General features: G+C 51.5%; 2 protein-coding genes across 6 annotated transcripts; one reads left to right on the top strand and one right to left on the bottom strand.

Moving 5' to 3' along the window:
* The first annotated feature begins 274 nt into the window (after positions 1-274).
* WDR73 (WD repeat domain 73) lies at positions 275-23,045 on the top strand. 4 transcript variants are annotated; one of them, XR_004682658.1, is made up of 9 exons: positions 275-401; positions 954-1,021; positions 1,347-1,435; positions 3,258-3,346; positions 3,977-4,041; positions 7,268-7,432; positions 7,741-8,100; positions 9,389-9,680; positions 22,630-23,045. XR_004682658.1 is itself a non-coding variant. In XM_035024197.1 (8 exons), exons 1-8 carry the CDS (start codon positions 361-363, stop codon positions 9,622-9,624), a joined length of 1,113 nt encoding a protein of 370 aa, XP_034880088.1. In that variant the 5' UTR covers positions 275-360; the 3' UTR covers positions 9,625-10,081. The 4 variants fall into 4 exon arrangements, 2 of the variants coding, with proteins under 2 accessions (XP_034880088.1, XP_034880089.1); XR_004682657.1 differs by lacking the exon at positions 22,630-23,045 and adding an exon at positions 11,810-12,708; XM_035024197.1 differs by lacking the exon at positions 22,630-23,045 and having other exon boundaries at positions 9,389-10,081.
* Positions 20,496-25,241, bottom strand: LOC118023083 (zinc finger protein 239-like). Of its 2 annotated transcripts, XM_035024195.1 has the most exons (2): positions 24,167-25,241; positions 20,496-22,631 (listed from the first exon to the last, which is right to left on the bottom strand). In XM_035024195.1, the coding sequence occupies exons 1-2, from the start codon at positions 24,321-24,323 to the stop codon at positions 21,583-21,585; spliced, it is 1,206 nt and encodes a 401-aa protein (XP_034880086.1). In that variant the 5' UTR covers positions 24,324-25,241; the 3' UTR covers positions 20,496-21,582. The 2 variants fall into 2 exon arrangements, with proteins under 2 accessions (XP_034880086.1, XP_034880087.1); XM_035024196.1 differs by lacking the exon at positions 24,167-25,241 and having other exon boundaries at positions 20,496-22,635.

Here is a 25,241-nt window from a genome sequence, read left to right as displayed (position 1 = left end):
ACCGAGCATCCTGTATTTTATCTGGGCTTGACCCTCTGATCTGCAAATATTCGGTCGTGAAACGGGCGGGTATTTGGTCCCCGAGGCCCCGCTCGAAACTGACATCCTGGGAACCCCTGATCTTACGTCATTTCCCCCCCTCGAGCTTTTGCCAGAAGGATCCCGGACCCAGCCCGGTGAGGGCACTGCGCGCTGGTGGAGGCGCTCAGGCTCCTCTCTGCCCCGCCCCCTGGAGTGGGACCACGCCTCCCAGCCGGAGCCGGCCGCGCCCACTCCTCGCGAGAGGGCCGCGCCTGCCGAGGAAGGTCCTCAGAGGCGGAAGTGGGGCGGCGGAAGTGGGGTACCGGAAGCGGCGTTGCCATGGACCCCGCGGAGGACTGGCTGGTGGAATCCTTGCGCTTGTAAATCCTGTGGGCCTGGGCCCTGGGCCCTGGGCCTGGAGCTGGCGGGGCGGGCGGACTGGTGCGGGGTGGGGCGCCCAGGGAGCCCCGGTGTGGGCGGGGCCGGCCTGGCCGTGGGGCGGGGCCGACACCGAGCCCTCCGCCTGGAAGTGGGCTCCGGCGTCTGGGAAGCGGCACCTCCCCGTGGGCGCAGCGTGTGCGGTGCCAGTTAAGAGCCGTGGTCGTGGAGGATAATAATCACCCAAGTGACCCGTTATTCTGCGCCAGCCTGAGTGAGACCTTGAGCACATTAGCTCAGTGATTCCTCACATCAGCCTTGGGAAGCCCAGGTGCTCTGGGAGTTCCGTTTTACAGATGGGGACCGAGGCTCAGGGATAACTGTGACCGGCCTGGTCCCAGTCACACGGGGGCTGAAATGTGCAACAAGACCTGCTCCCAGGTCTGCTTTGCTCCAGAGCCTGGGCCCCCACCCACCGAACCGTGCTGCCGTCTCAGAGTTTTAACAGATGCAGAGTGCTGTGCACCGTGTGACATTGTGTCTTTATCATGCAGGTACCAAGATTTCCATGCATTCGATCTTTCGGGACCCACTCGAGTCCTTGAATGGATTGGTGACAAAGGTGATCTTGCCCTGCCTGGCCCTGAAGGAGATGGACTCTTACTCCTCAGGCTGGACCTCTTATTGCTAGCGCAGCCGGGAGGGACCCAACCCACACTTCTGGGAGTCTGAGGCCTCCTCTTGGTCTTGTAGCAATTTCAGCCCCGTCAGCACTTAACATTCCTCTTAGTAAGATCTAGATCCCTTCCATTCCCCAATACAAGGCTGCATACCAATGGTGGAGGAATTTATCTTTGCTTCGGAGGTTTTGGTGAAATTTCTAGACCCAGCCATGGTCCAGGATCTTTCTAGCAGTTTGTCACAGCTACTTCTGCTTCTTTTTCCAGGAGTCTTTGTTGCTGGCTATGAAAGCCTGAAAAAAAATGAGATTCTTCATCTGATACTACCTCTCAGACTTTCTGTAAAAGAAAACCAGGTAACGTGAAATACAAATGCTGAGTATACATGTCTACTTTTTATTCATTTATTAAACCTTTAGAGAGTTCCTCTGTCTACCAGGTATTGTCCTGGATACTAGTCAGAAAGAGGGACAAGCACTGGTCCCGCCCTGCTTGTCTCACAGGGAGGCAGGGATGCACAGAGGTAAGTGCTGCAGGATGTCTGAGGTTTACAGAGGGCTCCTAGAGGAAGAGGTCAATTTTACTTTATCAAAAATAGATTTAGGGAGCCATTAGAGTGTAGAGGGTGGTTGAAGCCCTTAGAATGATTAAGATCACCTAGGATGACAGTGTCGTGTATAAGGAATAAAAGCAGACAATGTCTAAAGACCAAACCTTAGGGAATACATTTCAGAAATAGTTAAAGGAAGATGAACCCACAACAGGTACTAAGAAGGAATAGTCTTTGAAGTAGGAGTCTCAGAAAAGGGCAGTGTTGGGGCGCCTGGGTGGCTCAGTCATTAAGCGTCTGCCTTCGGCTCAGGTCATGATCCCAGGGTCCTGGGATGGAGCCCCGCATCGGGCTCCCTGCTCAGCAGGGAGCCTGCTTCTCCCTCCCCCACTCCCCCTGCTTGTGTTCCCTTTCTCACTGTGTCTCTCTCTGTCAAATGAATAAATAAAATCATTAAAAAAAAAAGAAAGAAAGAAAAGGGCAGTGTTTCAGAAGCCAAGAGAAGAGAATGTGTGAAGAAGAAAAGAGTGGGTAGCTGTGTGATGTTGCTATAAAATCACTCAGTCTCATCTGAGGACAGCCTGGCCTTTGTTGCCCTGGGGGGGATTTCCTGCCTAGTGCTCTTGATCTCCCCGATCCCCACCACTCAGGCTTAAGCCAGGAGCTCACTCACCCAGACTGAGCCTTGAGGAGACACCTTATTTACCTCTTACCTCATGCCTGGCTTTCCCTCTTTTTTCTTATGGCTACCTTCTTTCCCTCTGCTTCCAGTCCCTCATATGGAGAGAGTAGAGTCTAGTGGCTGAGAGCATGAACTTTGGTTAGACAGACTTGGGTTCAGATCCACAACATAATCCCTGTGTGACCTTAGAAAAGTTGCTTAAGTTCTCTGTGCCTTTGTTTTGTCATTTTATTTATTTATTTTTATTATTATTTTTTTTAAGATTTTATTTATTTATTCATGAGAAATAGAGAGAGAGAGGCAGAGGGAGAAGCAGGCTCCCAAGGAGCAGGGAGCCCGATGTGGGACTCGATCCCAGGACCCTGGGATCATGACCTGAGCCGAAGGCAGATGCCTAACCATCTGAGCCAACCAGGCGCCTTGTTTTGTCATTTTAGAATAGGGGTCATTACAGTACCTACATGACAGGGTAGTTGTAAGAGTTCAATGTGATAAAGTAGATAAAGCACTGAACACAGTGCCTGACACAGTGAACACTGGATAATTGGTGGTGGTTACATTTTTATTGCTAGAAGGACCCACCTGACTTCCAGTGGGAGGTGCGGGAGGAATGGGGACAGGGTAGTTGACTGATACGTTCCAGCTGTCTTGGATGAAGCTATGAAGCTTCGGTGACTCCTCTAAGAAGGCCTGGAGTCTAACACTTGTGCTCTCATGAAAGGGCCCGGGGAAAGGTTGGGAGAAGGGTTTTGGATGTGCAGGAAGGAAGGGAAGCTGTGTAGGCAGCTGAGACCAACATTTACAGGTGGCAGGCAGTACACTGAGGCCCGGCAGGGGGAAGCATCTTTTGTCAGCAAGGGGCTTCATGCCGGCGTCTGACCTAGAGCTCATCGAAGTGTGCCTTTGGAAAGCAGACTCTCTGATGGGCCACCCCTTTGTATTTTAGGGCTTATGCCCAGAAAGAGATTTCAAGGTGTGCCATGGAGGATTTTCAGACACGTCTGTCTTTGACCTGAAGCACGTGCCAGACACCAGGTATGGTCAGCTCTGTGACCCAGACCTTCCATTCAGGATGGAGTGGCTGGAGCTGTCAGGGGTATCCTCCCTCTTTAGCACCACCTCCACCCCTACCCCCTCAGCACCCAAGCACACACACACCCAGATTTGGAATATAAAAAAAAACCCCTCATTGTTTGGTAACTTGATGGTCCCACAGAGGCCACAGACCTTTGAACTAATGTAATCCCCAGATCGCTGGAGTTGTTCCAGGGAATAGAGAGTAGAAGGATGCCCTTAGTTTCTCAAAGCACTGGTGGTGGGTCGTTGGGACTAATAGCCCTGTTGGCAGAGGCTGAGAGTCTCCGGGTTAGGGTTGTGTGTTCAGGCTCCATGCTGGTGTCCCCTCTCGGATACATCATGCCCTGTGGAAGCCTGGGCTCAGTCCCGTGACCCTCCATGAGCTCTGGGTCTGTCCCTCAAGTGGAGTGAGCCTGCTCCTCATCTGTGAAATGAGGATGGCTGGTCTTGCTCTCTTCCTGCAGCAAGCTTTCCTGGTATGGGGAGTGTAGGGGCCCCAAGCTGAGTGGGCTGGGAAGGGAAAAGGCTGGGGGGTATGTGGGTGAGCTCCCCACTCGCTGGACTGATCCTTCTGTCTGTTATGAATAGGTTGCTGGTAACCACTGGTCTTCCGGGTTCTTACCTGCATGTGTGGCAGGTCACAGAGGACAGTGGTGAGTGAATTTGACTTGGTGGGGCTGGGTTGTGGGAAAGCCTGATACCCATACACCCCTACCCCCTAATCTAAGCCAGGTAAGAAATAGTCACAGAGCCAGGTGGAATTAAAATGTAGTGTCTACTTTAACATGGGCAAAAATGAGTTAGCGACCACAGCGTGGCGTACATCTCCCAGATGGAACTTCCTGCAACTTGCTTCCGGAATTCAGTTCACCTACCCAGTCATGGGCAGAGCACCTGGCGTACCCCGTGCCTCTCCCCCAGGCGGGGGCAGAGGCAAGGAGGTCACCTCGCCTTGTAGGCATGCTCGTCTCGGGGATGGAAAATAATGAGGGAGCAAGAGGCTCAGCCTACCAGTCTCCCTCTTCGTGAAGTCAGTCTACCCCGTAACAGGGGAACGGGAAAAGGAGCCGCAAGTGTTATCCTGTTCCCTTCGGGAGGGAAGGGGAGTTCGTTCATGTGGAATAGCCTTCCCTCCAGCAGTAGGTTTGCGGGTTTCCCTGCCAGGCAGGCACCAAGAGCGGCGGCCCTGATTCAGCCCCTTCCATCCCTGCTTCTTTAGAGCACTGTTGGCCAGAATGGAAGTGTGCCTCAGAGGCACAGGCCGCCGCTTTTGGAACTGCCCCTTGGCTTCATTGAAAGATGATTGCTTAACCATAAATACAAGGACTTCTTTCTGGACTCTGAGTTCTGTTCCATTGGTCTTCGTGTCTGTCCTTATGCCAGTAACTTGTAGTTTTTTATCTTTGCCTAAAGATAGGCCATATGGGACAGCAGTTGCTTAAAGATGAGAGGGAGGAGAGTGTCACTAACCATGTGGAGGCGCCCGGAGCTGCCTTTTATCCAGACGGTGTCTGGAGTACCATACTATAGCCCCAGGCCCAGGGGAGCTAATGGCCCAAGGGGGCTTGCTCTGACGCTCCTATGAGAGTAGCAAATCAGATAAAGAGTTCTCTTTCCCTAGATAATAGTGCAGAATATTCCAGAGCCTGGGGAAGGTTGACCAGCTGTTTTCCTAGAAGCTGAAAAAGCGTAGTGTTATCTAAGGTGAATTTTCCAAAAAGCGTAGTGTTTATAGAGGCAGACGCACTCACCGGACTCACAAGACTGCTGTAAACCAGAATGCAGTTTTATTAGTTCATAAATAAAAAAGTGTCCCTGAAATTGGACATTCCAGGTCCTTATTCTTTGTCTGTGGAAAACCTGACCTCCTCGAAGACTGCGTGATAAACAAAACCGTAACAAGAAGAATCAGCTCAGAGGTTTCCAAGTTGTGTTTTCGTAAGCGGTCTTCGGCACAAAGTATAAAACTTGGGAAGGCATTGCTGCCCAGGCCTTGGTGCCATCCAGGCCCCTGGAGCAGCATCTGAGGCCTTTTCTCTCATAACTGGGGCTGTGGAAACCTTTGAGTTGGATGAATACACATCTAAAGGTCTCAGCTGAATGTCCCCTGCTGTATCCACTTTGAAGTTCAGTGTTCAGTCTGGTATGGCTCCCTCCGCCCTGGACAGGCCCCAGTGTTTTCTTTGCCCGCATGGCTGGACAGCCCCCTCTCCTGGACACCACCATCCTTTAGATGTGTTAATACATTTGCTCACTATTGGAGGTGTGGGCACCATTCTGACTCCTTAGGGAGTGTGCGTACCTCTGCTCTGACCTGTTCTGTGTTGGGTGAATCCTCAGACACAACCTTCTTTCATGGCCAAGTTCTTAGCGGTGTCTCACTGTGTCTTTTGCTTTGATTTCCTAGTCATTTCTCTTCTCCATTTGGGGCTGGTTTGCTAAATGTGGTATGGATTACCCGGAGGAGGGCATTTTACCACGGACCAGAGAAAGGAGGAGGAGGAAAGCTGCATTTCTTTCTGATTATAATTACAGAGCAACTCTCCAGTCAGGAGGCTCTGAAATTTTCCACCGCGTCTTTGAAATAGGTCTTTGAAGGCTTTCCCTTGGCCTCTTCCTTTCCCCCATCAGAGGACAGATCATATCTGAGGACCATCCCCTGGCTCAGAGCGGTAGGTCCTGGGGAATCTGTTCCAGGTCCCTCAAGAGTGTGTGGAAAGGGAAGAGGGAGCTGCTCACGTGTGGCCCAGGAGAGGCAGGTGCGCTGTGCCGGGGCGGGTTTGAATCACAGCCTCATCGGCTCCCCAGAGACAAACTCTGATCCTGGGGCTCAGCTGTCCTGTCTGCTCCAAACCTCCGCAGCCTGTGTGGAAGGAGTGACTGAGTTCAGCAAGTCCGGATCAAGGGTACTGGGAGTCCGTGGGCCTTTGCAGCAACACCCAAGGGCCTTCTGCATTCTAGCCCAGCCCAGACACGTGCCCTGTGCCCTCCTCGGATGGGAACAGTCTCCAGGGGGCTCGCTGCCTTGCGCTTGCTTGCCAAGCCATGTTAGTATTCCTTCTCATCCATTCCTACCTCAGTCTGACTTTCTCCTGTGCTTTAGAATCAAAAAAATAGTTAGATGTCCATTTTCTTCAGAGAATGTGGTGACCAAATAATGAGCCTCTCTTGGAGCAAGAAAATATAAAATGGAAATCTGTATCTCCCATTAAGTAGTTTGTACAGCAAACGGCTCTAAACGGTTGCCACTAAGAGAAGCCTCCAGTGTAGAACGCAGAGGCGAGAACCAAGCAGGCTGAGCAGACACACTGAAACTGGATCCAGCTTGAGGTCAGGCGTGTCCTTCCTCCGTTCGGTGCAACAACGATGTGGACCCTCCTGCCCTGTTTCCATTTGGAGACATGGGTATTGTGACCTTCACCGGCTAGGCATCCGCAGGTTGCTTGAGGTCATGGAACATGTGCTTGAAGAAATACTATTAGTTCATGAACTCTGTACTTGTTATTTTCACTTAAGGTGTAAGTGATATCTTAAGTGTGTTCTTCGCTTTTTTCTATCTTTATTTGTTCTTTGCGAAACTATAAAAAGCCAGAATGCTTTTGGGGTTTTGAGATGGCTGCTATGATTCATTATCTCCTGTTTGCAAAACTGTTTGTAAGACAAATTATAAAGGAATTAAAGTGCTTCTGACAGTTTCAGAAATGTGAATGTAATCCAGGGCGTTTATGTCTCACGTCCTCTCTTGCCAGCTGTCAGCCCCCTTTCCTCCTTGACCTTCTACATGTACAAGGGAAGACTGCTGGCTGGCCTTCACCTTGTAATGTGTCAGGCCTTCATCAGCATCCCGGATTTTAGCCTCTTGTGCTTTCCTTCCCCCAGATGTCATTCAAGCTGTCAGCACCATTGCTGTGCAGGAGAAGGAGGGCAGTCTCTGGCCCAGGGTGGCTATCTTCTCTTCGATGGCACCCGGAGTCCTCCACGGGGTGAGGCTCAGCAGTCTGAAGGTTATGGATCTGGAATCCCAGAAGACCACATACACCTCAGGTACCACAGCCGTTTACCCCTTGCCTGGCGTCTCCTGCTCACTTCCATCCTCCTCAGCTGCGTGAAGAACTGAGTTCAGCCGTGCGGGCCAGGTGCTGGGGAAACCAGATGGATGCGAGGCAGGCCCTAGCCTCAAGGGGCCCCCGTTCTGGGGCTGGAAGAGGCAGTCCCGGGACCAGCAGCGTCCCAGCTGGGTGGAGCGTGGCAAGGTGCCCGGTGTTGGTGGGAAGCTTCCAGAGGAAGGGGTATGTGACCGGCCAGACTCCTGTGACTCCAGCAGCTTTTCTCTGTCACCCTCTGTCTTCCAGGGGTCAGTGACAGCGAGGAGCTAAGTAGCCTGCAGGTCCTGGATGCAGACACCTTTGCCTTCTGCTGCTCCTCAGGCCGGCTGGGGCTTGTCGACATCCGCCAGAAGTGGGCGCCATCAGAGAATGTCAGCCCCAGCCCTGGGGCTGCTGGAGGGAGGTGGTGTGCTGAAGTTGGGGGCCGGGGCCCTGGGCCCAGGATTGCCAGCCTTGGCTCAGACGGGCAGCTCTGTCTTCTTGATCCCCGGAATCTCTGCCATCCTGTGAGTTCCGTCCAGTGCTCAGTGTCTGCACCCAGCCCCGACCCAGAGCTGCTGCGAGTGACCTGGGCGCCAGGCCTGGACAGCTGCTTGGCCATTTCAGGTACTGCTGAGCAGTATTTTGTGTCTGTTACTTGAGCTCTGTCTCCCAGGGGACTGTACAGTGCTCAGGAAGGAGACTGCAGCCCCGTAATAAATCTGGCCCCAGAAGTGAAAGTCCCTCCCAGAGAAGCTCCAGATAACCCTCCAGGTTCTTCCATGGCAGGCCCTTCCCCTTTCTAGCTACTGAATTTTGACATTGGTAGCAGGCCTTTCCTACCTGAGCAGGAATTCGGTGCTGAGGTTGGGCGAGAGGACTGCAGATAGCGAGGCACTAGGATAGGCACGGGGCTGTACCAGGAGGAGGTGAGGGGATCACAAAAGTGCTTCTTGGTCTGCTTGCTTTTCGAATTCTAGCAAGCTGCTAGGTCAGCAGGCTCCTGGGTCTGGCCCGGCAGTTTCTAGCTGACTGAGGGTATCTAATAATGAGGGTATCTAAAAGTCAATGGGAAGGACCCATGGAAGGGGAGAGGTTGAAAGAATAGTCGAGAGAGTAAGAAAAGATCATTGATAATGGCAGGATCCAAAAAGAGCAGAAGAAAAGAACCAAGCTTGGTGGAGGAACTTTCTCTTTGGTAGCAAGAAGACAGCAGGACGGAGTGAGTGTGGGTATAGCTAGGTGGTGGGGGGACATGCAGGTGCTCCTCCGTAAAGGCTTCTGTTTCCCCCATCAAGCAGGAGGCAAGGCCATCTGCTGACAGGGATCCAGATGCGGAGGGATTAGAATTTGAGGCAAGTGAAAGAGGTTTGAAAGAGTCTCTTAAGCCTCGGTTTCCCGGGGAAAATAATAGTACCTATTTCATACAGTTGTGAGGATTAAAAGAACGCATGTCCAGGGTTGGCCTCGGGCCTGGCACATACCAGATGAATAGCAGAAGTACACCGTCACCTGCCCTATGGGGTCATAAGCTGCCGACAGCGAGGGTGGAGCTTATGTGCCCTTCAGCTGGCCTTAAGCATCTTTTTCAAGTAATCGCCACCCAATGTGGGGCTCAAATTCATGAGCCCAAGATCAAGAGTCCGATGCTCTACGGACTGAGCCCGCCAGGTGCCCCTGGCCTTAAGCATCTTGTTATTATTTGATTTCTCATCCTATAACCTGTTTTGGTGCCAGAGAGCAAACTATAGAAATTACTTTACGGACGCCTGGCTGGCTCAGTTGGAGTGTGGACTCTTGATCTCGGGGTCATGAGTTCAAGTCCCATGTTTGGGCATAGAGATAACTTAAAAAACAAACAAACAATAAAAATTACTTTCCAGTGTCAATCTTCTCTTTTCTCATTCCTCCTTAGGGTTTGATGGGACAGTCCAGGTCTATGATGCCACATCTTGGGATGGAGTGGGGAACCAAGTAGAACCTGTCTTCACTCACAGAGGTCACATCTTCCTGGAGGGCAGCCAGATAGACACTGCTCCACTGGTCACTACCCACACTTGGCACCCCCACAAACCACGGACTCTCCTCTCGGCAGCAAGCGACGCCTCTCTGCACGTGTGGGACTGGGTGGACCTCCGCGCGGCCTGCTGACTCCAGCGGCTTCCTGCCCAGGCCTCGACGAAGAGGAGGAGCTGCTGTAGAACCAGGTATCGACTTAGGCCCCTGTTACCAGCCAAGTGGCCTTGGGCAAGTCAGCCAGCTTCTGCCCCCAGGTTCTTTATTTGTAAAATGAGCATAGTAAGAGCTACCGCTCAGGGCTGTTGGGAAAGTTAGAAGGGATGGATTAAAAAACAGGATGCATAGCACAATAAGTATTTGGTAGCCCCTGTTAGACCCGGGAGCCCCATCTCCCCCCAAGTGTAGAATGACAGTGTTTTATTCCTGTCTGTATTCACAATATCAGAGTGAAAAAAACAACAACAAATGTTGTAAAGGCGTTTTGTGAACTTTTTTACAGAACTCGAAATGTACAAGGGCCAGTAAACGTGAAAAAAGTCGACCCCAGTAGCAGTGAAGGAAATAACAATTAAAACAAGATTATGCCCTTTTCTTATCTACCAAGTTGCCAAATTTAAAACATTAATGCTTTGGACAGCTGATGGCGGTGGCCTGATGACCCAGTTCAGGAGGCACAAAAGTAGCAGTGTGGTTCCTGCCCCTGGTGGTACATGGGCTGGACCGGTGTTCAGTCGAACCATAATTTGTACATCCAGCCTCCTTTTAAATGGCACTGAAAATGTTCTCATCTTTCGCTCTTACAAGTAGTGTGAACAACGTTTGTATCCATGAACAAAAGCCTGTAGGATAAATTTCTAAAATTAAAATTGCTAAGGCAGAGGATCCATGCATTTTTAGGTTCTGTAAATACGGCCAGTGAGCCTTCCCCGGAGACTGTGCCCTTTGTGATGGCAGCAGGGATGGGTCTGCCTGTCTTTCTTTCCTCACCAGCCAAGTCTCCCTAGTGGCTTTTTGGCCTTTGCCAGTCTGATAAGTGAAAAATCATGACTTGTAGTTTTCTACTTGTAGTTTTTTACTTCTTGGATGTGTGAAATTGAGACTCCTCCTGTATTTAAACATTTGGGGGCAAATATTTCTCAAGACAAGAATAGCTGGGGTGGGGAGATAGGCGTTCTCACCCGCTGCACCTGCCGCAGAGATTAGACGGCCCCTCTCTCGGGTGGTTCGTACTGGGACACAACACCTGCGCCAGGGTGGTGCTTTCCCACATCTGCCCCTGTCCTCCCAGGGGAGTAGACCCAACGGACATCTCTTTTTGGTGGCCCATAGCAAATATTAAAGTGTACCTGCATTCCTGTTACATAGAACTTCTCACTGGCACACTTGTTAAGGAATTTTCAGCAAGTTTGCTTTTGAAATTATTTGATGACTTGTCAGTTTGGGCTCTGAGTTCTTAAAAAATAATTTTATTGAGATATAATCCACATACCATACAACTCACCCATTGGAAGTGTACGATTTGGTGGTTTGGGTATGTTATTAATTTTTAAGGATTGTGGCTAAAATACATGTAACAATTTGCCAGTCTTTTTCATTTTCAAATGTACAATTCCGTAGAATTAAGTGCATTCACAGTGTTGCACAACCATCACCACTTCTAGTTCCAAAACTTTTTTGTCCCCCAAACAAGCTCTGTGACCACCATGGGCTCTGGCTTGCTGGCCGTCAGTGGGCACACTTGTATCCATCAGCTCGGGCCGCCCTAACAGAACACCACAGACTAAGGGCTCACACAGCAGAAACTTCGCTGCTCACAGTCCTGGAGGCTGGAAGTCCAAGAGCCAGGTGCCAGCACGTTTCCTCCGGAAGCCTCTTCAGGTGGCTTATAGGGGCCCATCTCTGTGTGCTCACGGCCACTCTGCATCCCTGCAGAGAGCGCTCTGGTCTCTGTTCCTCTTACAAGGACACCAGTCCTTTCGGATTAGTGCCCCACCCTCATGACCTCATTTAACCTTACTTACTTCTTAAAGGCCTTATCTCCAAATACTGTCACGTGGGGGGTTAGGGTTTCAACATAAGAATTTGGGGCGGGGGCACAAGTCAATTCATAGCACTTAGGAAGTTAGAAAAACCTGAGATTTTCAAATGAAATGGTTTTTTTTTATTTAACAGTGAAGTTGAGGGAGTGTTATATATTGGAGAAGTTTAATTTAAAATAATTCAGTTTCAAGATGTGATCATTTTTACCATTTTTCTAAAGTCTTCTTTCTATCCTTTCCCCCCACCCCCCACTCCCCTGTGAGAGCTGATCCTGTAGAGCTCTTCTCAGCTGTTAGTGACATCACACTGACTGCTGAAATCGGCTATGATGGAAATACTTACCCACAGAAATTGGCAAATACTACAGCATACCGCTGGCTAAGCTCTGTTATTTCACCAAATAAAAGCAGAAATGAGTCATTTAGAAAATAGTAGAATTGATGCATGAATTCAAAAGCTGCTGAAAAATAGTGATAAAATGCCTATCAGTCAGTCAAGGCCCAGCTAGAAAGACTGAACCCACACCGAGTAATTCAGCTACAGGAATTCAGTTATGAGGCATCTGAAAGAGGATGCAGGGGAAGGTGGGGCCCATGAGAGAAGAGCAAAGCAGGAAGTTAGCCAGAGGGACAAAGGGGTGGGGTATGGGTGTGACCAGAGGTGAACATTGGGGCCTCCCAGTGGGAAGGGGAGCATGGCAATCCTGCTGGCTGGGGCTGGGACCTTGGAGCCGGAGCTGGGACTGCAGAGGAGACAGCCGAAGACTGCAGAAAGTACAGAGACGGGGAGGTCCCCTGGTTCCTCCCCCGCGGCCCTCCCATAGCCTGCCTGTGCCATGGACCAGCTGTGACGGGAGCTCGCCAGCAGGGTAGCCTGCACCTGCAGTACAGAGCAGGGGGGACGGAACCGGATGGGTCTGAGGACAGACAGATGACTGGCACCACATCTAAACCTCTACGAATTAAGCAAGAGAAAGGAAGAAAAAAAAAAAAGAAATTAAAACAATGTAAAATTCTATGTTAATTTGAAAAGCTCAAGATACAGTTAATTTTCTTAAAAACTGGTATTTGTAAACTACTTTTTAGTAGAAAATCTGAATTCTTCAATACTCAAGAAAGAAAAATTTGGAGAGGCGCCTGGGTGGCTCAGTCGTAAAGCATCTGCCTTCTGCTCGGGTCATGGTCCTAGAGTCCTGGGATCGAGCCCCGCATCGGGCTCCCTGCTCGACGGGGAGCCTGCTTCTCCCTCTCCCACTCCCCCTGCTTGTGTTCCCTCTCTCGCTGTTTCTCTCTCTGTCAAAAAAATAAAATCTTTTTAAAAAATTAAAACTTGAAAGACTAGCACCAAAAAGGACGTTGGGGGTGGGGCAATTTTGTGGTTACAATTTTTTTCAGACTTTTAAAGAACAGCAAATTCTCATGCTAGAGACGTTTTCTTTCTGGGTTTGTTTTTTTTTTTTTTTTTTAAGATTTTATTTGAGAAAGCACAAGCAGGGAGAGGGGCAGAGGGAGAGGGAGAAGCAGACTCCCCACTTAGCGCAGAACCCAGTGCGATGCGAGGCTCAATCCCAGGACGCTGAGCCAGTCAGATGCCTAACCAACTAAGCCACTTGGGTGTCCCAACTAGAGACATTTTCATTTAAAAAAATCTGGGGAACTAGCCAATTCCTATAATCATAATACCAAAATGTGGCCCAGAAACTGTGCTCATAGACACACACACACACTCAAGCTCATAATATCAGACAGTGGCCCTCAACACTGTCAGCTCCAACATGCCTTCTGTGAACACCCATTTACTGTCCTGAAATAAAATGTTACAGGGAAAATTGATTACTTACAAACAGTTTCAAAACAAGTATAACTACAAAAGAATGTGTACAATACAGAAATGTTCACACTTCTGCACAGGGATGTCATCAGATGCTTGCTCTGTAAAATCATTGAGAACAGGACAGCTACAACTACGGACTGATACAGGTGTCCTGTATTTGTGACTCACACCAGAGAGTCGACATTTTTCTGAACTGGTAAGGGGTGCCTGGCTGGCTCGGTCAGTGGGGCGTGTGACTCTTGATCTTGGGGTTGTGAGTTCGAGGGGTAGAGTCGGGGGTAGAGTTTACTTAAATAAATAAAACAAACACTTGGGAAAGTTCTGAACAAAAGAATGTACTCTTTTCCCTAGTTTTATATAGTAGTTGAGTTTCTGGGAAATTCAGATATATTAAAACTGTCCTCATATAGATGTAAAAAGGTAGGTTCTAGGCTCACGTAACTATAAAAAGTTTCCCTGCATCGGTGGTTCTCGAACTTCCATATGTGTCAGAATCACCTAGAGGACTGGTTAAAACGGATTGCTGAGCTCCAGGGTTTGTGATCGGTAGGAGTATTAGCCAGGCTTTTGTGAGAGGGGCAGGCCAGCAGGAGACCTTTCACACACGCACACACAGACTTGACCTTACCTAACGCGGAGCTGGGTCAGCAGTTTCTGTGAGGCTGTTGTCCCCGTGTCTGCTGCTGGAGCCGGGGCCCCCACCCCCTGCCCCCTGGCAGGCAGCTGGGAAGAGAAGGTGGATGGAAGAGGGGAGAGCCAGGACCAGCAGGGACAGGTTGGTCTCGCCGTCTGCAGTCCTGATGATGTGCGTCTCCTGCAGGAGGAACTGCCCCCTTCACCACAGAGCTAAACACACCTGCGGCCCAAGGCCCGGGAGAAGCCGAAGGGACCACGGGAACATAGAGCGCTGCGTGCACAAAAGCGCTAGTGTGAGCCACAGATGCACCTGCTCCAGGGCCCAAGCGTTCAAAACCAATGGCTGCCACTTCAATTCCTCCAAATCTCACCCCAAAACGACTCTTGTGGCTCACTCTACCTGGAAACATACGGGAAATGAATTCCAGGGAATGTGCTTCCACCTGGCCAAGTCACCGCATTAGGAGGTGCAGCTCGAGAATTTGCATTTCGAGTAAGTTCCAGGTGCTGCTCGTGCTGCGAGTCCGTGAACCACCCCGAGCGTCCCTGCCCTCCACGCACGCCCGGCAGCCTTGGCTGTGCAGCACCGTGTCAACGCTCGCCTTACGTCCGTGTGGCCCCTGCCACCACATGGCAGCTGTGCTTCCAGTTTGTGGGACAGCCACACATCCTCACCTCCAGTTTCCAGAATGTTCCTTTGGGAACCTACACAGACAGTCCCTGGGGAGGAACGCCGCGTTCTCTCAGCTACTCTAGGAAGAAGCCCCAGAGAACCCCGAGAGCGGCCCGAAGACCATGCGCGATGCGCCTCGACATCAGCACAGGATCCGCTCCAGTTCAGCTCTGGGCAAGACGGCGGAGACTCAGCACGGAAGGGAGAGAGCGTTCAGGAACTGCTTTGGCCCCACAGAAATTCAAAACGCAAGAGAAAGATCTGGAGAGGCTAAAAAGGAGGAAGCAAGAAACCCAGCGCACGGCAAGGCCGCGCCGGTGAGGACCGCCGCTGGGGGGCAGCCGTTGCGCCTGCGCGTGCTGGGAAGCGCGTGTTCCCGAGCAGCGTGCCGCGGTCAAGGAGATGGGCAGGCCCGAGGAGGAGGAGGCCCCTCAAGGGGAGTAAGGGGTGTTCTCCAAGGCCGTGTCCGGGGGGGCTCAGCGCAGCCCCCCTTTCCCGGGCCCCGCCTCCCGCCGCCGCCCCTGTCTGGAAGGCTGACGTGCCCTCCCCACCTGGCCGCAGCCATGGACGGGAGACGCAGGGCCCGCAGTCCATTCCCGGGACGAGCCATCCGCAGGTCTCTCATCAGAGTCCGACAGGGAGAGCGGGGTCAGGGCCAAGGGCACCCCACGTGTGGGAGCCTGGCTTCTGCGGAGCGGGAACAAGTCTGGAAGGAGCCCTGGCACGCGCCCGTGTGGAGAGAGAAGCGCACGCAGGTGAGGAGGAAACCAGCAGCCTAAGGCTCGTGCTCAGCCGGGGCCAGTAAGGTTTGCGGGGGTGAAGGAAACGCGAACCGGCCCCCCACATGTGCTGGCTGTGACTGGCTCTTGTCCGCCGGTCCAGTCGCTGGGGTCAGGGAGGGACGCGGGTGTCCCGCAGCTGTGGAGAAGGCGGGGAGGCTAGAGGTTCCAGCACTGACGGCGCGTGGCTGTGCGCCAGGCACCCGGCTGGCTGCTGGGAGAGGAGGTCCAGACGTACAGACCCGGCCCGCCGGGGGGGGGGGGGGGGGCTGAGGACCCCCTGGTAGAGGGAAGGGGGTCCTGTGACCTGGGAGCACAGAGGGCTGAGACCAGGTGTGATCAGGAAAGGGGTATTTGTGTCCTTCCCTCAGGCGAAGCGAGGGTGGGGTGTTCCAGGCAGAGGGGAGCGAGAGAGCGCCCAGCCCCAGCCCGGGGGAGCGCAAGTTGGAAATTCGGCTGAGAAACGGGCTGGGGCCGGTCGGTGAAGGCCCTGCGTGTGTGCGGGAGCGCGGGCGTCGCCGAGGGCTTCAGAGGGAGGGCGGAGACGGGAGGCGGCTACTGCGCATGTCGGGCTGCGGGGCTGCCGGCCTCCCCGCGGCAGGAAGAGCGCGCAGGTGTGACCGCCGCGCACGTGTGCGGCCGTCGGTCCGCAGCTGCTCGGCTACTGCTGGCGCTGCATTTCCTCCAGGAAGCATAGCCGGTCAGTGAGGTGGTTCAGATTTTCTCTGCCCAGCGCCGCCCCTTGGACGTGGGCAGAGTGGGAGCCGGGAAGTAGGCCAGACGCAAAGGACAGATGTGTGATGGTGCCTGCACGAGGGCCCTAAAACAGGCCAGTTGGCGGAGACAGCAGAATAGTGGTGGCCGGGGGCTGGGGCAGGGCCACGGGAGTTCGTGCGGAATGGATTCACTGAAAAGTTTGGGACCATGAAAAAGGTTTGGTGTTGGAGGGTGGTAATAACTGCACAGAAATGCAAATGTACTTAACGCCACTGAATTGTACACTTAAACATGGTAAAATGGCAACTTTTATGTTGCGGATGTTTTATCACACTTTTTAAAAAGTGGATGCCAGGGCCCGGTGCTCTAGGGGGCCCAGCCCCATCCAGCCCTCCTCTAGCCATGCCCTTCTCCAGGGGTGAGAAGGCCACGGGCCTCGGCTGTGGGCCCACAGAGCCTACATCCCTCCGCCAGACCATCTTCCCGGCACCCGGGACCCAGAACGTCCTGTCCGAATGGCCAGAGTCTGCGTCCAGGGCCTGCACACCCTCTTCCATTCCGTCCTCTCGAGGGCTGGCTATGCAGCTGGCGTGTGCACACTGGGCCCGAGAGGTGGCCAGAGTGGCCGTTGGTGGGGAGTGTGGCCGGAGCCCACGGGCACACACCGGGGCACCTGCGCACTTGTAGGGGGCTGGGGGGGCCTCTCCCGGCTCAGAGTGGGTGGGGCAGGGGCCCCTCGTCCCACACCGACACCTGCCATCCTGCACCATGCAGGAGTCCGCAGTACATTCGGAACCTGGCTTCATCACTTCACGCCCTCCAGGATGGCTAGAACCAAAAAGACAGACTAGGGGCGCCTGGCATGCGACTCTTGATCTTGGGGCTGTGAGTTCAAGCCCCACGCTGGGTGTAGAGATGACTTTAAAAAAAATAAGACTATACCCGATTTGGGGGGGAGGATGTGGAGAAATCTGAACCCTTGTACACCGCTGGTGGAATGTCAAATGGTGCGGCCTCTTTGGAAAAGAAGGCTGGCCCTTCCTCAAAAGGTTAAACCTTGAGTTACTCTATGGCCCAGCAATTCCACGCCTCGGTATTTATCCACCAGAACTGAAAACATGTGTCCACACAAAACTTGTCAAAAGGTGTACACGAACATTCATGGCAACGTGACCCACAATAAGCGCAGAGGGAACAAGCCAGCTGATGATGTCCTCCAGCTGATGAAGGCGCTGACAGTGTGGTGTGTCGTGTGCTGGGGTATCACAGGCCGGAAGGAGGACTGCAGCCCGGACTCCTGCACCATGTGGATGAGCCTGCAGACAGGACGCTGAGGGGAAGGAGCCAATCACAAAAGGCCACTCGCTGTAGGACTCCATTTCCGGGAAACGTTCAGAACAGGCCTGTCCTGAGAGGCAGAAGGGAGAGGAGTGGTGGCCAGAGGATGAGGTCTGTGGGGACTTGGGAGTGCCTGCTGATGAGTTTGGGGTTTCCTGGGGTGAAGAAAACGGTCTAAAATTAGATAGTGGTGACAGTTGCACAATCTTATGAATATCCTGAAAACAACAATTTTAAACTTAAACCCACACAAATCTGGCGTTCCACATCGCACTGAAGGATACTGTGAAGGGGAGCGGCCAAGAATTTAAGTGCGCTAGCTTGCCTTAGAACCCTTCCTATTTAGCCGAGTGCCGAGGCGCGCCCTGGCCCGGGGCTCACAGTGACGGCTTGTGAATGATGGCGAGGTGTCTGGGGAATCGGACCTCGGAACCAGGAGTGACCGTTCCGCCCTTCCCTGTGTTGCAGATGAGAACATGGGGCGCAGCGAGGTGACGGCCCGGACGGGGAGGTGGCCCCTGGGCGAAAGGGCCCAGCTGTCCAGAGCGGCAGTGGGAGACGGGCTCCTGCAGCTCCCTGCAGGGTTTGCTCCCGTGGGCCTTCAGCACAGGAGCGTCTCACAGGCCGAGACACTGTCCTTGCCTCCTGGGCTAGGGAAGGGGCCCTCAAGGGTCATTTTGAGCACACAATCATTCCCTTGTGTGCAGACTTTACAGGCCAACCCCCAGAGCCGCTGTGGCTCCCAACAGTGCACAGCTGGGGGCTGGTACAGGGCAGTCAGGACCCCCTCCCCATGGTGCAGTCACATCAGGGCCCAAAGCCCAGCTCTGCGTGGTGACCCCGCACCTGCGGTGGCTGTGATAGTTACAGGACCCCCCGCGGCAAAGGGCTCAGCGCAGGGCCGGCCTCCCTGAATATGCAGCGGGCCCAGCTGCCTTGTTCTGCCCTGCCTTCCTGACGGGAGGCCTCCCAGAGCTGTGAGGGCCCTGGGAGGCTCGAGTCCTGGTGAGACGTAAAGGGAGAGGGTCGGTTCTCTGTGGGCAGAGCAGAGCTATCAAAACCAGTGAGGGGGGCCCCATGCTGGGCTGAGTGGGGGGGTGGCCCTAGGTCACCTGCAGCCCTGGGGGCCCTCAGCTTCACAAAGCCTCTACCCCGGAGCTGTGTCTATAACCTGATGAAAATGGCTCACCCTTTGATCATTCCACTCACAGGATGCGCTTGGAATTCATTTATTTATTGGGTGAACATACTTGCATCAGCTTCCAGCTTCCGCTAGCAGGATTAGCTTCTGAAACCCACCTCCTGTTTCTAGCTATCTGTAAATGAAAATATGGGCCAGTATTTTTGCTATGAGCTTCAGTTAAAATTCAGTTAAAATGTTGCAACGCATAATTGGATTGACTGTGTGTCATCTACTGCAACTGTTAGAAGTGAATTTTGGGGCGCCTGGGTGGCTCAGTCGGTTAAGCATCTGCCTTCAACTCAGGTCATGATCCCGGGGTCCTGGGATCGAGCCCCGCATCGGGCTCCCCGCTTGGCAGGGAGCCTGCTTCTCCCTCCGCCTGCCACTCCCCCTGCTTGTGCACTCGCTTCTCTCTCTCTCTCACTCTCTCTGACAAAGAAATCTTAAAAAAAAAAAAAAAAAAAAAAAAGTGAATTTCAGGCATTCCCACTTAGAACTTTCATTGTTTTCATCTTGAGGGATTTCCAAGGAGGCAGCTTCCAAAAGCCACACTGCTTGCCTGGTTCAGAAACTTTGAAGCCGTGATTGTGAGTCTGAGTTGAGCTAAAAATAAAAGCCCCCAGAGCTTTGCCCATGCCGAGTACTGTGGCGGACAAAAAGGTAAATCAAAACACTCTTGAGCAAGGTAACAAATGACTAGTTTCAAATCAAAGTCCAGACCTTGCAAGGAGTACATACTGCGTTTGGTTCCCCGGGAAGCCTCTCCATGTGAGTCAGCTCATGCTAACTCCCTGCTCTAGTCTTCCCTTGAGAACTAACTGCAGGCACCACCGAGAGCCGTGGTCTTGCAGGTCCTATTGCTTCAGGGATTGTAAAATCCGGAAGAAAGATCTACAGTCTCCAGCTCAGTCTTCCCGTTACTTTGCTAAGGGGAAAATACACATGAGAGAAAATTGTATGGATATTCTATTTGAATCTCCTTGTTCCATTCCAAAAAAGGATGATGGCAAAAGTTTCCAAAAGGGAATCTGGTTATTTCCAAAGTCTTTTTATAATGCATAGCCACACTGGTTTTAGTATGATGAATTTCCACCCAAGTAGAGCCGTTCTCATTCAGAAGAGTGAAATGATTTAAAATAATACATATCAGATTTATTTCCTGGCCTTACAAAAAAAAATCCTGAACTCAAATTTCTGGGATAGCTTTTTGAAAACTATCCCCCCAAAATAGGCTCTTTGAAGTCTCCTCAATGGCAGCAAATTGACATCCTTAGAAGGGAATCTGTTTTCAGAGAGCAGATATTGGGCAGAGCCAAGTCTCATGGATAAGAGAAGTGATCGATCAGGCTAGATGACAAACAAGCTCGTCTGTCAGTGTTTATTAAGCCTTGCTTATGTGCAGGACACTGCTCCGTGCCGGAAATACGCTGATAGGGGGCCTTCTAGGGTGGTTGGAAGACAATTCTTACAGGAAAATTCAATGTCTTCAGTAATGGTAACAACATATAAAGCCCACAGCCCATCAGAATGACTGCTTTTGATAGATAACACTTATTTGAATAAGTTCTTTGGTGTTCATTAAAAAAACTCATTACATAATCATATTTATAAATCTAATTAAATGAAATTGTCATGTGTCGACAGTGCTTTGTTTTATAATTGGTGGGTTTCTGGGAAGTTCTGGGGAAATATTTTCAAGTCAAATGCACAAAGGAAACTTTTTTTTTTTTTTTTAATCCTGTTGATTTATCCCGCTTGAACTCACAAGCGTGAGATTGAGACCTGAGCTGACATCAAGAGCCGGACACTTAACCAATGGAGCCAGCCACCCAGGTGCCCCAAAGGAAACTATTTTAAGAGGGAAAAAGTGTATTCCACTTATTTCCAAGCACCATTTGCTGTGTCAGAGTGCCCCCAGGAACTGTGCTCTGCTCTCGCAGAGACACCCCAAATCTTCAAAAACCTGTGAACCTGCACATGGCCTCCCCCGTAGGAACGAGGGAGCTCGTCAGAGGCCGGTGACAGGCAGATCCTCCAACTGGGAGCCTTGATCGATGCCGTGGTTCGTAGTTATTGCTCTGGACATATTTACAGATTAGAGACAAGGCTTACGTTATCCTGTTTGTGATCTCCTAGACCCAGGCTTATATTTTAGGACACAGTGGGAGCTGTAAAGCTGTGTAAGCAGCTCTGCTGGCAATCTGGGGTAATTCTATTCTGCAAAAAGTCTGTTTAGGTTGAATCATGAAATTGCTGGTTTGGGAGCTCAAAATGGCTATCTCATATGGTTCAACCTAGTATGTTGAGAGGAAGAGTAGGTTATGGTTTAGAAAGCCAGCCTCCAGCGTTGGTCTTTTCTCCTCTTCCCTCCTCCAAATGACACGATCGAGTGCTTTTCTCTCCAGTAACTCCATGTAAATCTTAAGGAACGTGGAGAAATGTCCGCAATTCCCAGGCCCCAATCTTCCCATAGGGAGGACCATGAAAGACCTTTAAAACTGTATGTAATTCATAAATCCCTGTCTAGTTGCCCAGCGCCACGAGGCGGAAACTTCTGTCCCCAGAGGAGGGTCTTGGGGACGGGACTGTCCCCCTCATCATACCGAGCTGTGGAAATTAAGGCACAGGATCATCATGGAGACGTACTGTGATGGAGATCCAGTCAAATTCAGAACTAGTCTCTGAATTCTCTCCACAGGAGCTCCCATTTCAACAGCGTGGAGAAAAAAGCCCTGAGGAGTATTTCATTAGCCAAGTGAGTGTTTAGAGAGAGAAACAAAAATAACATCTATTGGACTGGGTCTAAATTCTTTCTCTCCATCTCATGTGGGTGTCATGGTATAGAATCAAGGACCGTACAAACAGTTTTTGGAACGGATTCTGCGGTGTTCTTAGACTTGGTGCTTTAAAGACATTCCTACTACACTTCGAGCCTCTGTCACATGGGTCCTCCAATGCGCACTAAAATGTGAGCTGTTGTTGAATCGCCTCCCACATTCAGCACACTCGTAGGGTTTCTCTCCGGTGTGGATTCTCCGGTGGATGATGAGACTGGAGCTCTGACTGAAGCTTTTCCCACACTCCCTGCATTCATAGGGTCTCTCTCCACTGTGAATTCGCCAGTGGGTAATGAGGTTTGAGCAGTCGCTGAAACTTTTCCCGCACTCGAGACATGCATAGGGTTTCTCTCCTGTGTGGATCCTCCGATGGCTGGTGAGCGTGGAACTCTTGCTGAACCTTTTCCTGCACTCAGGGCACTGGTAGGGTTTTTCGCCTGCGTGTGTTTGCCAGTGTGCACTGAAGCACAAGCTATTGGTAAACCTCTTCCCACACTCGCTGCACTTATGGGGTTTCTCCCCTGTGTGGACTCTCTGGTGCATAGTAAGGCTGGAGCTCTGGCTGAAGCTTTTCCAGCACTCCCCACATTTATAGGGCTTCTCTCCAGCGTGGACTCTCTGATGTGATGTGAGGTTAGAAGGATCACTGAAGCCCTTCCCATATTCAGGGCATTTGTAGGGCTTCTCCTCGGTGGGGATTCTCTGGTGGCAAACCAGATGTGAACTTCGGCCAAAGCTTCTCCCACAACGGCCACACTTAGAAGGTGTCTTTTCCCCAGTGTGGGCTAATCTGTGCACAGCAAAGCGTGAGCCCTGGTTGCCATGTTGTTTTCCACACGCACAGCAGAGATAGGACTTTCCTCCTATGTAGGTTCCCTGAGGGCCTATGAATTTACCTACGTCTCCTTCTGGAGGGGAGCGTGCCTCTTGTCCATCTTCTAAGGGTACTTCCCACTGCCTCTCCGCCCCATGTTTGTCTTCCCAGTCTGTCCTGGCTAGGGAAGGATCCGCTTTGGGTCTCTCTAATAGCGCCCCCTGGAGCTCTGCTTCCTCTGACATGTCCTGGCTTGAATTCTCCTTGTCCTGTGTCCTTGTTTCAAGATCTGAAAGAATGAGATGAAACCACAAATGTGACCTGCTTTCTGAGCTCAGAAGAATGCAAACAACGTGAAAGAGGCCCCTCCTGGACGCTGAGAAACAATTTCTTGATGGCGACAGATAGAACACAGTCAGCTTTCCATTAACCAGGAACCAAGAAACTGGACTATGGCTGAACCCTGGTTAAGACAGCCGACTTGCAGGTCTCCCTCCCTCCCCAGCTTCTAAACAAAAAGATCGTGTGGAGAAAGGCTGAAAAAAGGGAGGTGGGCAAGGTCCAGACCCATTTCTTCCTCTCCCCACTCCTCAAAGCTCTGCCCCCGAGCTTGGCTCCTCCTCTCCTCCCATCCACCTGTGGGCTGGCAATCAGTACTAAAAAGCTACCTTTCTTGGGGCGCCTGGGTGGCTCAGTCAGTTAAGCAACTGCCTTCGGCTCAGGTCATGATCCTGGAGTCCCAGGATCGAGTCCCGCATCAGGCTCCCTGCTCAGCAGGGAGTCTGCTTCTCCCTCTGACCCTCCCCCCTCTCATGCTCTCTCTCTATCTCATTCTCTCTCTCAAATAAATAAAATCTTTTAAAAAATAAAAAAAATAAAAAATAAAAAGCTACCTTTCTCTTCTTGATACTGCCTTCTAGGCAGAGGGACAAGCCTGAGAACACTTCTGGCCTCTCTCCGTCCCCTCGCTCCTCAAGCAGGAGGAAGGACTTCTTCAACTAACAAGGAGCTGAGCACACGTGGCTCAGAAGACCAGCAGTGACGATTCTGTGCTGGCAGGGCAAGGCTGTGGTCGTCTGGGGCTGCCCGCGGCTCAATGTGGGGTTCCGTGTGAGGAAGCCCACTGTGGCCACACATCAAGCCACATTGTCCAACGGCTCTAGCAGTTAGAAAGCTGACATTTTGATCTCAACGTCTTACTCTTATGGTTCTTGGTTGGCCTAGAATCTGGGGGACGAACAGTGCTGTTTATTGGATCCCCTAAAATTCCAGCAGAATGACCAAGCCCCACCAAGGAGAGAAGCTCATCTTAACCATGAGAAATTCACCCCTCCAATAATCTAAGGTTGACTATTGTTTAATTTGGGGTTGCCAAGGCTCACTTTTTCTATTAACCTACTTAAACGACAGTTAATTATAGTTAAAAGTCAGATATAAATTTAAGTGGGAGGGGCGCCAGGCTGGCTCGGTCAGTAGAGTGTGTAACTCTTGATCTTAGGGTCATGAGTTCGAGCCCCACACTGCAGGCAGAGTATACTTGAAAAAATAAATAAAGGGGGCATTTTTAAAAAAGAAATTTGGGCGCCTGGGTGGCTCAGTTGGTTAAGCGACTGCCTTCGGCTCAGGTCATGATCCTGGAGTCCCTGGATCAAGTCCCGCATCAGGCTCCCTGCTCGGCAGGGAGCCTGCTTCTCCCTCTGACCCTCCCCCCTCTCATGTGCTCGCTCTCTCTCATTCTCTCTCTCTCAAATAAATAAAATCTTTAAAAAAAAAAGGAAAAGAAAAATTTAAGAGGGAAATCATAAACACTAATAATCTGTTTACATCTATGAGCCAAGGTAACGAAGGGGAGCAGGCTTTCCTGGTGCCACTTCCTTTTCTGTTCTTCTCCCACCGCCTGTGGTTTCAGCACCTCAGAGTAATAAACCGGGAAGGCCCAGGGAGTGGGTGCTCTCCCAGCCTGGTGCTGCCTTGTCCGCATTCAGAATTCTGGTCTGACTTCTCGGTTGGTGCCATGCTAGCTTTCACTCATTTCCCACCTGAACAGGAAGTTTCCCAAAAGTCCCAGAGATTGTCATTCCAAAGCTCTTCACTTCTCTCCAGCCTCGAGACCCCATCTGGCTGGGGAACCAGAAATCCTGCTCAAGGAAAAGCAAGAAGGGACATGGAGTTCCTACATAGTCTGCTTTCTGTTCTCCTATCTGGAAGTGGTAGCTGAGATGAGCACAGAAGCACCTCCCAGAAAGTCTAGTTGTCAGAAGAAAATGTGTAGTTAATGACTCAGGAAATATGCCCCCTTAGTGAAGAGTACAGGGCAAGGTGTTCCTCTATGTTGACAATAATTGCAATGCTCACAATAATGAAAACAAGCATTTCCTGAGTGCTAGCCAGGGGCCAGGATCCTCGAAACCGCCCAGTGAGACAAATACTGTCACTATGTCCATCTTACAGATGAGAAGACGGAGGCTTCAGGTGTGTAACCAGTTTGCCCAAGAGCAGACAAGTCTTAAGCCGTCAGGTTGCTGTCTATAATCTGCGCAAAGTTCACACGGATGGGGTACTTTAGCTGCAAATGAACAACTGGAACTGTAGGTCACTCCAACCTCTCTTTCCTCCTACAACTGTCACTAAGTATTGTTTCTATAATGCCGTTACTGAGAGCAGACAGGGAGAGCCCTTTGCTGTAGAGCAGGGCAAGACCCTTTGTGAGTGAGCCCGTGGGACGGCTTCAGCGGAGGGCTGATTGTAGCGCTGTGTTCGGTAAAGGAATCAACAATCTTCCTCCAGATGAGGCCACGCCAGAGGGACAGACAACAAGCGTCTCTCCTGCTTCACAGTCCCTAATGCTTTCCTGCGACACTTGCCCTCTCCCACTGCTCTGGGGGGCACCGGGGGAGGG

Source organism: Mirounga leonina, unplaced genomic scaffold (assembly GCF_011800145.1).
Source record: "Mirounga leonina isolate KUSES-001 unplaced genomic scaffold, KU_Mleo_1.0 Mir_178, whole genome shotgun sequence".
NCBI lineage: Eukaryota > Metazoa > Chordata > Mammalia > Carnivora > Phocidae > Mirounga > Mirounga leonina.
Note: the sequence above shows the minus strand (reverse complement) of the source record. Positions and strands in the feature narration are given on the sequence as shown.

What these genes read in the sequence shown, in the direction of transcription:
- WDR73 (XM_035024197.1), top strand. Translation starts at nt 361, where the DNA reads ATGGACCCCGCGGAGGACTGGCTGGTGGAATCCTTGCGCTT. An exon ending in TGAATGGATTGGTGACAAAG is followed by an intron (nt 1,022 to 1,346) that starts GTGATCTTGCCC and finishes TTCTTTTTCCAG; the next exon opens with GAGTCTTTGTTGCTGGCTAT. An exon ending in AAGCACGTGCCAGACACCAG is followed by an intron (nt 3,347 to 3,976) that starts GTATGGTCAGCT and finishes TGTTATGAATAG; the next exon opens with GTTGCTGGTAACCACTGGTC.
- LOC118023083 (XM_035024195.1), bottom strand. Translation starts at nt 24,323, where the DNA reads ATGCGGACAAGGCAGCACCAGGCTGGGAGAGCACCCACTCCCTGGGCC. An exon ending in CGTTACCTTGGCTCATAGAT is followed by an intron (nt 22,632 to 24,166) that starts GTAAACAGATTA and finishes TCATTCTTTCAG; the next exon opens with ATCTTGAAACAAGGACACAG.